Source organism: Leptodactylus fuscus, chromosome 7, assembly GCF_031893055.1.
Source record: "Leptodactylus fuscus isolate aLepFus1 chromosome 7, aLepFus1.hap2, whole genome shotgun sequence".
NCBI classification, from domain to species: domain Eukaryota; kingdom Metazoa; phylum Chordata; class Amphibia; order Anura; family Leptodactylidae; genus Leptodactylus; species Leptodactylus fuscus.
This window is the reverse complement of record NC_134271.1, coordinates 146,598,644-146,611,946: the sequence shown is the minus strand read 5'-3', so window position 1 is coordinate 146,611,946 and position 13,303 is coordinate 146,598,644. Positions and strand designations below refer to the sequence as shown.

At 41.4% G+C, this 13,303-nt stretch overlaps 1 protein-coding gene across 1 annotated transcript in view; it reads left to right on the top strand.

The window, feature by feature from the left end:
* The window catches only part of LOC142213427 (NACHT, LRR and PYD domains-containing protein 3-like), a 102,787-nt gene that overhangs the window by 20,549 nt on the left and 68,935 nt on the right, over nt 1-13,303 (top strand). The window contains exons 5-6 of the mRNA XM_075281744.1: nt 885-1,056; nt 8,350-8,415. Coding sequence (XP_075137845.1) covers nt 885-1,056; nt 8,350-8,415 — 238 coding nt within the window. The remainder of the gene's footprint in view (nt 1-884; nt 1,057-8,349; nt 8,416-13,303) is intronic.

The following is a 13,303-nucleotide window of genomic DNA, read 5'->3' as shown; positions in this document are numbered from 1 at the left end:
GCTTGCCCAGTGGTTACCCAGTTTTGAAGTATACCGCCTGATTAAAATAGTGGCACTTACCTCTCTCCCAATGGATGCCCCATGGAACTCTTAAATGGCCCCATGCAATTTGTTAAAAAATATATCCGTAAACTGATATTCTACTGTCAGCCAAAATGACAATTGCCAGAATGTGGCACACTCCCACCCTATTGGTTAGCGCTGATGTCCACAAAGATCTCATGGATCATGATAACTGATCATGATAACAGTTTCGGGCAGGAAACGAAAACCTGAAAGCGGAGATCCCGGGCGCAGATGTGAATGAGCCCTGACTTTGTGGAAAAATTTAAGAAGATTCTGGACCGTGGAAGAGTGCCCATCAAGGTGGTACCCTTACTCCCCTTCCCTCCCTTAACCCTCTTATTCCCTCTCCCTACCTGTAGTCTATATACATAGTAAATTATTTTTCTTCTCTATTTTGCATCCTTAGAATATGTATCTTCCCACCATTACACTCTTTGTATACTCTAAGTGATATTATGTAATGTAATATGTTGGGTATCTTATTTGTTCTGTAGTTTGACCCATGTATACTGTAGCTGTTAGGCCATGTTGGCCACTTTGTTTTCCTGTTCTTGTGGCCCTCCGGGTCTCGCTGATATTTGTTACCTGTAAAAACCATTTATAGAAATATTGACAACCGAAAAACAAGCCCAGAAATATCTCTATAGGTTCCTAGGACTAAGACTATTCTGTATTATGCTTAAGCCAATTAAATGTGTGTTTTGTCTTGAAACAAACCAGGGACCCGAGCTGTGGAACTGGAACATGAAACAAATCTTGAGAGGTTTGCCCATCTCTAATAATTGCTCTTATGCGTGACTTTCCTGTTTTTTTTTTAGAAATACCTCAGCCTAAAAAATGATAGAAAAACATTGGCCCGGACTTTAATACAGGATATTTTCAATGGAGGAAGAGAAGCTGCGATAGCATTGTGGGTTAGTCTTCATGTCATACAGAAGGATCAAGATACCCACGGCCTGCACGCTGTACTGGAGGAGCTACATGAAAGAGGTAACATTGTGTATGTGATGTGTCCGTCATACAGGTAACATTGTGTATGTGATGTGTCATACAGGTAACATTGTGTATGAGATGTGTCATACAGGTAACATTGTGTATGAGATGTGTCATACAGGTAACATTGTGTATGTGATGTGTCCGTCATACAGGTAATATTGTGTATGAGATGTGTCATACAGGTAACATTGTGTATGTGATGTGTTCGTCATACAGGTAACATTGTGTATGAGATGTGTCATACAGGTAACATTGTGTATGTGATGTGTCATACAGGTAACATTGTCTATGTGATGTATCTGTCATACAGGTAACATTGTGTATGTGATGTGTCATACAGGTAACATTGTGTATGTGATGTGTCCGTCATACAGGTAACATTGTGTATGAGATGTGTCATACAGGTAACATTGTGTATGTGATGTGTCCGTCATACAGGTAACATTGTGTATGAGATGTGTCATACAGGTAACATTGTGTATGAGATGTGTCATACAGGTAACATTGTGTATGAGATGTGTCATACAGGTAACATTGTGTATGTGATGTGTCCGTCATACAGGTAATATTGTGTATGAGATGTGTCATACAGGTAACATTGTGTATGTGATGTGTTCGTCATACAGGTAACATTGTGTATGTGATGTGTCCGTCATACAGGTAACATTGTGTATGTGATGTGTCCGTCATACAGGTAACATTGTGTATGAGATGTGTCCGTCATACAGGTAACATTGTGTATGAGATGTGTCATACAGGTAACATTGTGTATGTGATGTGTTCGTCATACAGGTAACATTGTGTATGTGATGTGTCATACAGGTAACATTGTGTATGAGATGTGTCATACAGGTAACATTATGTATGTGATGTGTCATACAGGTAACATTATGTATGTGATGTGTCATACAGGTAACATTGTGTATGTGATGTGTCTGTCATACAGGTAACATTGTGTATGTGATGTGTCATACAGGTAACATTATGTATGTGATGTGTCTGTCATACAGGTAACATTGTGTATGAGATGTGTCATACAGGTAACATTGTGTATGTGATGTGTCCGTCATACAGGTAACATTGTGTATGTGATGTGTCATAGAGGTAACATTGTGTATGAGATGTGTCCGTCATACAGGTAACATTGTGTATGTGATGTGTCATACAGGTAACATTGTGTATGCGATGTGTCCGTCATACAGGTAACATTGTGTATGAGATCTGTCGGTCATATGGGAAACATTGTGTATGTGATGTGTCCGTCATACAGGAAACATTGTGTATGAGATGTGTCCGTCATACAGGTAACATTGTGTATGCGATGTGTCCGTCATACAGGTAACATTGTGTATGTGATGTGTCCGTCATACAGATAACATTGTGTATGAGATGTGTCATACAGGTAACATTGTGTATGAGATGAGATGTGTCATACAGGTAACATTGTGTATGTGATGTGTTATACAGGTAACATTGTGTATGTGATGTGTCCGTCATACGGGTAACATTGTGTATGAGACCTGTCGGTCATATGGGAAACATTGTGTATGTGATGTGTCATACAGGTAACATTGTGTATGAGATGTGTCATACAGGTAACATTGTGTATGTGATGTGTCATACAGGTAACATTGTGTATGCGGTGTCCGTCATACAGGTAACATTGTGTATGAGATGTGTCTGTCATACAGGTAACATTGTGTATGTGATGTGTCCGTCATGCCTGTAACATTGTGTATGTGATGTGTCCGTCATACAGGTAACATTGTGTATGAGAGGTGTCATACAGGTAACATTGTGTATGAGATGTGTCATACAGGTAATATTGTGTATGTGATGTGTCATACAGGTAACATTGTGTATGAGATGTGTCATACAGGTAACATTGTGTATGAGATGTGTCATACAGGTAATATTGTGTATGTGATGTGTCCGTCATGCCTGTAACATTGTGTATGTGATGTGTCCGTTATACAGGTAACATTGTGTATGTAATGTGTCCGTCATGCCTGTAACATTGTGTATGTGATGTGTCCGTCATACAGGTAATATTGTGTGCAAGCAGTCACTAAAGATACCAGACATGTTTTGTCACTGCATGCGTGCGTGTACATGTGTTTGATCCATGTGCATGTATGTGGGTGTGCATGCACGTGTGTGTGGTCCTTGTATATGTATGCGTGTGTGTGTGTGTGTGTGTGTGTGCGCGCACGCGTGTGTGAGTGATTCATGTGTATGTATGCGAATGTGCATGCACGTGTGTAGTCTGTATATATGTTTGTGTGCGTGCACACGTGTATGTATGTGTGTGATCCATATGTATGTATACGTGTTTGGTAAGAGTATATGTATGCATGTGTTTGCACGTGTGTGTGTATTTGTGTGTGCACACACATGTGATCCATGTGTATAAATGCGTGTGTGCATGCATGAGTGTGATCTGTGTATATATATGTATGTGTGTGTGTGCGTGTCTGATCCATGTGTATGTATGTGGGTGTGCATGCACGTGTGTAGTCCGTGTATATGTGTGCGTGCGTGCTAGTATGTGTGTGCATGCGTGTGATCCATGTGTGTGGTCAGTGTATATGTATGCATGTGCGTATTTGTGTGTGTGTGCGCACGTGTGATCCAAGTATATGTATGCATGTGTGCATGCATGTGTGTGGTCCTTGTATATGTATGCCTGTATGTGCGCGTGTAATCCATATGGTTCTGCGTGCACAGAGCAAGTTGCCGTGTGTGCGATAGTTGTCTGTGTGTGTAGTGTGCATCCATCTGAGTGTTTATGCCTGCGTTTGTGGTTCATGCGTGTGTGTGTGGTATTTGTGGGGTGGTGTTGGTGTTGTGTGTGTCTAGAGTGGTCTGGTGTTTGTGTTGTGGCATTTGTGCGGTGTTTGTGGGTTGGTGTATGTGTGCTGTCTGTGTGATGTATATATGGTGTTTGTGAAATGTTTGTGTGTGTTGTGTGTGGTGTTGCGGCCCCTTCAGCAGTGACTCTTTGGCGCCATCGCTATAATCTGTCTCTGACAGTCACAGCTGTTGTTTTCCCCTCAGCGCTTTCACTTTCACTTTTCCCCATTATATGCATAGGGCCTAAATTTAGGGGCCCCAATCGCATGCCCGGGGGACGTTAGCGAGATGTAACGTGCGCAGTATTCTGTTCCTGTGTGTGGCGAGGGGGCGTGCCATATTTCAGCCACATCGGGCGAGAACTGTGGATTTGTATAGAGCAGACTACTACAGAATTTGAGGTGTGTGTAATTATATATATATATATATATATATATATATATATATATATATATATATATATATATATATATATATATATATATATACATATACATACACACACACACACTAGCAGGAGGACCCGACTTCGCATGGGTATATTACATTTTATGTTTGTGTAGTGGCCCCATAAGAGTTGTCCAATTTTGCACTGATGTATTTTGTATGTGGTTTGTGTGTATGTCCATAAGCGTCATGTGATTATGTGTATCTCATTTTGGATATCAGTGAAAAACCTGTGATCAGTTGTTATGGATACCTGGAGTAAAGCTATATCTAATCCTTCCCCATGTAATACTGTGTTTAGACGCAAGTTTCTAATCCTTGTTAGTGTGGTACTGTGTGCAGATGCACATATCTTATCCTCCGGCGTGTGGTACTGTGTGCAGATGCGTGTATCTATTCCTCCCCCATGTGGTATTGTGTGAAGAGGCGCATATCTAATCCTACGGTGTGTAGTACTGTGTGCAGATGTGCGTATCTAATCCTATGGAGTGTGGAACTGTGTGTAGACGCGCATATCTAATCCTACGGCATGTGGTACTGTGTGCAGACGTGCATAATATTATACTCTGGTGTGTGGAACTGTGTGCTGATACGTGTATCCAATCCTTTGGCATTTGGTACTGTGTGCAGACGCATGTATCCAATCCCCCGGCGTGTGGTACTGTGTGCAGACGCATGTATCGAGTCCTTCAGTGTGTGGAACTGTGTGCAGAAGCGCATATTTAATCCTCTGGTGTGTGGGACTGTGTGCAGACGCATGTATCTAATCCTCTGGCATGTGATACTGTGTGCTGATCTGTGTATGTAATTGTTATGGTTTGGGGATCCCTGACCACAGACTGGCCCCGGACTGATAACTTCTCAGTACGGTACAGGAAAAACATATATAAAACCCAACAATAATAAGTATGAGCAGTTTGGACTTCTAGTGTGGATCCTCCTACACCCTGCCTCGCACAACTAGAAGTAGCCGTGGGCCCGACTAACTTGCCTGAAGGGGCACGAGCACAGCCGGAGAAGTAGCTAACCTACAAAGGGAAATAGAGCCCCTGTCTAGCTTCACGTTTACGAAGGAGAGGCAGATACAGAACAAGCCCCCCACAGATGTCCAGACTTGGACTAACGGTGAACGTGAGTACACAAAAGCATAGGAAGAGAATAAACGTGAAACACAGAATAACTGAACTAAGCAAGGGATAGGGAAAAACAGAACTTAGGATCACACACAAAAAAACCCTACCAAAATTCCAAACTTCCAAACAGAAAAATACCTAGGGCTCGCTGCGCCCGGAACACTATGTCTGGATAGGAGCTCAATACTTAGCTAACAGTCCTGTGTGAACAGGAGCAAGAAACTGGATGGGCCAGGATGCAGATGGTAGCAGCTTCAGACAACAGACATTCACTGAGGACAGGAACAGACGTTTAAGACCGGCATCAGATAGCATGTGCAACAACCTTATATAGTAAGGAGAAGGCCTCGCCCATGGCCTGTAAAGTATTCAGCACTGCAGAGAACTTAACCCCTTCAGAGGCCAAGACACACCAGGCACTGATCCATCCGGCCACTCACCACGTGATCCACGCCCGAGTGCCAGAGCAGAAACTGCATGTCTGGTGTGATCATTCCCCTGCCGTGCATCAGGTGGTTCACACGCTGAATGCCGTCCGGACACTCTGCGCCTGAACCGAACAGGCCGAGACTGCTGAGACCGGGTCATAACAGTAATCCTCTGATGCGTGTATCTCAGTTTGGATATCAGTGTTGTATTGTGCATGTGGAGTGACCGTGTGTATTGCAGTTGGAATAAGAGTGAAAGACTTGCAGGTTTGTATTGGCTAAGGGGGGGCATTGTGTTTGGAATGCTGTATCTCAGCAACGGTACGTCCGAGTGAGTTGGAGTCTCGTCTTAAACCTTCCCGGATAACTGAAGTATCTCTGTACCAAATTTGGTGAAGATCGGTCCAGTCGTTTGGTTTGCATTAGAGAACAGACAGACAGACAGAAATTCATTTTTATAATATAGAGAGATACACATGTACAGTCCTATGAAAAAGTTTGGGCACCCCTATTAATCTTAATCATTTTTAGTTCTAAATATTTTGGTGTTTATAACAGCCATTTCAGTTTGATATATCTAATAACTGATGGACACAGTAATATTTCAGGATTGAAATGAGGTTTATTGTACTAACAGAAAATGTGCAATATACATTAAACCAAAATTTGACCGGTGCAAAAGTATGGGCACCTCAACAGAAAAGTGACATTAATATTTAGTAGATCCTCCTTTTGCAAAGATAACAGCCTCTAGTCGCTTCCTGTAGCTTTTAATCAGTTCCTGGATCCTGGATAAAGGTATTTTGGACAAACAATTCAAGTTCAGTTAAGTTAGATGGTCGCCGAGCATGGACAGCCCGCTTCAAATCATCCCACAGATGTTCAATGATATTCAGGTCTGGGGACTGGGATGGCCATTCCAGAACATTGTAATTGTTCCTCTGCATGAAGGCCTGAGGATTTGGAGCAGTGTTTTGGATCATTGTCTTGCTGAAATATCCATCCCCGGCGTAACTTCAACTTCGTCACTGATTCTTGAACATTATTCTCAAGAATCTGCTGATACTGAGTGGAATCCATGCGACTCTCAACTTTAACAAGATTCCCGATGCCGGCATTGGCCACACAGCCCCAAAGCATGATGGAACCTCCACCAAATTTTACAGTGGGTAGCAAGTGTTTTTCTTGGAATGCTGTTTCTTTTTGGACGCCATGCATAACGCCTTTTTTTTTTTTATAACCAAACAACTCAATTTTTGTTTCCAAAATGAAGCTGCCTTGTCCAAATGTGCTTATTCATACCTCAGGCAACTCTATTTGTGGCGTACGTGCAGAAACGGCTTCTTTCTCATCACTCTCCCATACAGCTTCTATTTGTGCAAAGTGCGCTGTATAGTTGACCGATGCACAGTGACACCATCTGCAGCAAGATGATGCTGCAGCTCTTTGGAGGTGGTCTGTGGATTGTCCTTGACTGTTCTCACCATTCTTCTTCTCTGCCTTTCTGATATTTTTCTTGGCCTGCCACTTCTGGGCTTAACAAGAACTGTCCCTGTGGTCTTCCATTTCCTTACTATGTTCCTCACAGTGGAAACTGACAGGTTAAATCTCTGAGACAGCTTTTTGTATCCTTCCCCTGAACAACTATGTTGAACAATCTTTGTTTTCAGATCATTTGAGAGTTGTTTTGAGTAGCCCATGATGCCACTCTTCAGAGGAGATTCAAATAGGAGATCAACTTGCAATTGGCAACCTTTTCTTATGATTGGATACATCTGGCTATGAAGTTCAAAGCTCACTGAGGTTACAAAACCAATTTTGTGCTTCAGTAAGTCAGTAAAAAGTAGTTAGGGGAATTCAAATCAATAAAATGATAAGGGTGTCCATACTTTTGCACCGGTCAAATTTTGGTTTAATGCATATTGCACATTTTCTGTTAGTACAATAAACCTCATTTCAATCCTGAAATATTACTGTGTCCATCAGTTATTAGATATATCAAACTGAAATGGCTGTTGCAAACACCAAAATATTTAGAACAAAAAATGATTAAGATTAATAGGGGGGCACAAACTTTTTCATAGGACTGTATATTCATCTTTAGTACTTTTCTGGCTCCAGGATGAAATCACCGATAAACTCCTTGCTGGTGACGCTCCACCTTATTGACGGGACTAGTATAATTCACTGACCCAAAGACCTAAATCTGCAGAACTATTTAAGTTCTAGTCTAAGTAAAATCAAGCTTGGACACTAAATCATTGAATTTCAGTGATCATGGTACAATGGAGGAGCAGGGGTCAAGGAGTTCTGCACAATTTTGCCTTTAGAACCATTACACCTTGTCCCGGTCACTGTATAATCCCATATTTATATCTGTACATCTATACACTAGAATATCCTACTAATCTGTTGTGTCTCATTAGGTGACGCTCTGGTGGAGCAAATCCTACTGGATGAACATGGACACCAACTTACCCCAGAACTGACAGGTAAGTGTATATTATATATACAGTCTCTATAAAGCTAAACTAATACAACTACAAGCAGATAAAGCAGATGGACAGCGGGAGAAGGTTCTGGTCAGTAAGGCATCCTGCTAATACACTTTACTTTCTGTGTTATAAAATATAATAATTGTGAGGGGTCTCAGTGTGAAGATCACTCCATACAGAAAACTAATGATTATGACGACGACCATGAAGTCTTCCTTCTTTCTTCTTCTGTTCCTTAGCTGCTATGGACTCCTAGTATATCTTCTCTTCTCAGCATATGTGTGTCCTGTATTATATTACTGTGTATTATCCTGTATCTGTATTACTAGGCTGCTGTAACATGCTGAAATTTGCCCACTGTGGGACTATTAAAGGATTATCTTATCTTATCTTTTATTTTTGATGACATTCTGCATTGTGTTCTCATTCTTTTTATAGTTAGTTGACACAGGGGCAATGAGGCAGATTGTGACAGCTGATTTCACCTCAAAATCTGCCTTCATACAATGGTGGTCTATGGAGACCGCTAGCTTTCGTTTTTCTGCTAGCAGTTTTTTGCTGCTAGCAGAAAAAAGAAGCGACGTGACCTTTCTTCAGGCATATTACATCTGAGGAAAGCAATAGAAGTGAATGGGAAGTGAAAAACGCTTCGCGTTTTTTTTACAGCCCATTCACTTTTAGGGGAAGGGAAATCCACCTGCTGTTTTCTGAAGCAGTTTTTTTTTTTTTTTTACCAAAAACTACTTCAGAAAATTCTCCAAAATAATGCCTCAAGGTCAAAATAACCGCTTCCTAATTAGGAAGCGTTTTTTTCAGGACCAAAATAACCAGGTGTTTTTTACGTGTGAACTAGCCCTTAGGGGGAGCAGACGAGTTGTTGTTATGTCTCCTTCCTTAGGAGGAGTGAGGAGGTGGAAGCTGGAGTAATCTGGTCAGACTTGCTGATACAAGTTATTCCCAGTGCCATTTCTTAGCCAGGAGATGGGCCATAGCCCTGCTGACTGTTATGGATCTAGTGCAGGGGTCCTCAAACTTTTCAAACAGTGGGCCAGAGGCAGAGCAGGTCGCACAGACATCAGGAGCGATGCCCGCCAATAGGTAAAGTGAAGTGCGCTCCATGGCCTAGCCCGAGCTCCCCAGGAGCTTCATTATAAATGCACGCCTGCCGGCGTTGTCGGCGGGGCCAGACAGAAGTGCTTGGCGGGCCGCATGTGGCCCGCGGGCCGCAGTTTGAGTTCCCCTGATCTAGTGTAAGTGATTGAAACTGGGAGGGTAATTTATACTGTCTACTATTGTTTTTTTTTCATCTTCATCCTATTCAGAGTCTTCCTCTTCTTGATGAGTTGAATGAAAATGGTCAGAATTTTTTGGATGTAGAAAAGGGAGATGTGGAAAACATAACAGTTAGTTGTAGACTTAGTAGGGGCAGTACTGTTAATGATGAAGGAAGTAATGGCAGGGGGTTTCATTCTGATAGCCTTGCTGTTAGGGGCACTAGGAGTAAATCTAAGAATGGAAAAATGAAGGTGTACAAGAATTCTATGGCCATAAGTGGAAACTTAGTATAGAACTCTCTTAGGGCTCCTAGGAACCTATCTATAAAACATAGTGTAGAATACTCTTAGGGCTCCTAGGAAACTATCTTTAAAATATAGTGTAGAACACTAGTGTTGAGCGAATAGTATTCGAATCCTAGATTCGAATACCCCCGCTCCCATAGGAATGCATGAGAGCAGAGGATTTAAGCGCCAGCCGGCACCGCCGGCCGGCTTCAATGCATTCCTATGGGAGTGAGGTATTCGAAACTATTCGTGGGGGGCAGCACGGTGGCTCAGTGGTTAGCACTGCAGCCTTGCAGTGCTGGAGTCCTGGGTTCAAATCCCACCCAGGACAACATCTGCAAGGAGTTTGTATGTTCTCCCCGTGTTTGCGTGGGTTTCCTCCGGGTACTCCGGTTTCCTCCCACACATCAAAAGACATACTGATAGGGATTTTAGATTGTGAGCCCTATATGAGACAGTGACTGTCAATGTCTGTAAAGCGCTACGGAATATGATGGTGCTATATAAGTAAGCAAAATAAATAATAAATAAAACTAGGATTCGAATACTATTCGCTCAACACTATAGAATACTCTTAGGGCTCCTAGGACCCTATCAATAAAACATAGTGTAGAATACTGTCAGGGCTCCTAAGAACCTATCAATAAAACATAGTGTAGAATACTCTTAGGGCTCCTAGGAACCTATCTATAATACATAGTGTATAATACTGTCAGGGCTCCTAGGAACCTATCTATAAAACATAGTGTAGAACACTGTCAGGGCTCCTAGGAACCTATCTATAAAACATAGTGTAGAATACTGTCAGGGCTCCTAGGAACCTATCTATAAAACATAGTGTAGAATACTGTCAGGGCTCCTAGGAACCTATCTATAAAACATAGTGTAGAATACTGTCAGGGCTCCTAGGAACCTATCTATAAAACATAGTGTAGAACACTGTCAGGGCTCCTAGGAACCTATCTATAAAACATAGTGTAGAACACTGTCAGGGCTCCTAGGAACCTATCTATAAAACATAGTGTAGAATACTCTTAGGGCTCCTAGGAACCTATCTATAAAACATAGTGTAGAATACTGTCAGGGCTCCTAAGAACCTATATATTCTATTAATAGCTCTCTAGAGAAAACACAGCCAAAGTTATTTCAAAGTGAAAATGATATTATTATACTCTATTATCTATACTTCAGATAAAGGCCCAGGGGAGGTGTAAAAATAAAAAAATAAAACATTCATACTCTTTTTCCCTTACCTATTTTTGGCCTCTGTGCGAACTCTGGTGCAGTCTACGCCTTCTGGGTGACATCATGTGCCCTGAGTCACCACTAAGGCCTATGATTGAGCCATGGTGCTCAGTATGCCATCACAGGCCTCAGTGGTAACCCCAAGCCTCAGGGGTAACGTTGTATGCTGTGAGGAGACCCAAAAGAGGTGAGGGAAAGTAAGTATGCATTTTTTTTTATCTTTTACACCTTCATTGACCCCAGAGTATAATAATGTCACTTAGATGTAACTTCGGCTGAGACCCCAGATTACAATTTTGCAGCCATTTTAGATAATCTGAGATGAATATCCATTTGTTTTCTTTTGTAATAAATAGAATAATTTGGAATATTCTGGACAAACCCATTTTGGTACGAGTCAGTACCACAATTTCTCATTACAACCTACACAGCAGAAAGCAGCTAGGTGCTAGTTATAGATGATGGAGGCTGATGGAGGCTGCACAGGTGCAAAATACTAAAGAACATTCACTTGTACACCTACCAAGAGGAGGCGCAATGCTGCAGTGAGGTAGTGTTATTACCAAGGGGTTTGGTAGGGACCAAACGGACTTGAGCTCCAATACTCCAATATATGTGCTGAATTTCTAACAGCACCCCTCTCCCTGAATTTGTATGGTAGTTAGGATCTTGAGATTTCAGGATCAATTTTAAAATCCGATTTCCGATCATTTTCCTGCCAATCGCGATCGTGAAATTTGCTCGATCACTGATCATGATCCGATCTTTCCCAATCCCGATCACTCAACCCTAGTCAATGCTTCTCTATGGGAAAAGTCACTTTTTGGCTTGAGACGATCTTGAGATTTTCTCCTCAGAAAATTCAGTGAAGAAAAGTGCTCACCCAGAAGTAACTAGAAATGCTTTATTAGACAATGTAACAATGTGTTTTGGGCATTTCAGACCCTTTCTCAAATGTAGATATTCTTTAAAAAAAAAAAAACATAATATAAAATAAAAACTGGGTGAACCATTGAAAATGATCCATGGGATATTGAATAGTAATACATACGTACAACCTAATGCTTGATACAAAAACACCAATTACCAGACTACAGTAGCCACAATGCATAAAACCATATATAAAATGAAATAAATACATTACTGTATATGGGTACATGCCCATCCATAGGTGACAGTTGAGCACAGAGGTCTACAGTATATTGTGTTGAAAGAGCTCCATTTGGTATCTACTGTGTTGTGGCTACTGTGGTTTGGTATTTGGTGTTTTTGTATCAAACATTAGGCTGTATGTATGTATTACTATGCACTATCCCATGGATCATTTTCAATAGTTCACCCAGTTGTCATTTTATTATATGTATGTTTTTTTTATAATTTTTTTTTAAAGAATATATACACTTGAGAAAGGGTCTACAGGGACCTGAAACACGTTGTGTGCATTATCCAATAAAGCATTTCTAGTTACTTCTGGGTGAGCGCTGTTCTTTGCTGAATCTTCTGAGGAGGCTGGTCCATATTGTTCCATTGTCTTGAAGTCTTCATGGTGTTTGTACAGCAGCTGCCCTGACCCCTCACCATATAAGTGTTTATGCATCAAGGGTTGTTGTGATGAACTCACAACCCTACCAGGTGAGAAACTACTCGTCCTTCAATTTTCTGCCATATACAGTGGTAATACACAGGGATCCCCTCATAGTTACATAGTTGATGAGGTTGGATAATGACATTAGTCCATCAAGTCCAACCTGGTGGAATTATATTGTGTGGGAATAATAAAGGGGCATCATACTATATGTAGCCACTAAGGGGACATGAGAGTGTGTGGAGGTTACTAAGGTGGCATTATACTATATAGTTATATAGTTACATAGTAGATGAGGTTGGATAAAGACATCAGTCAATCAAGTCCAACCTATAACCCTACAATCCCTACATTGTTGATCCAGGGAAAGGCAAAAAATCCCATGAGGCTCATGCCAATTGCCCTGTTTCAGGGGAAAAAATTCCTTCCCAACTCCAAATCTGGCAGTCAGTATAAAAACCCTGGATCAACGTGTCCTTATAATCTAGAGTCC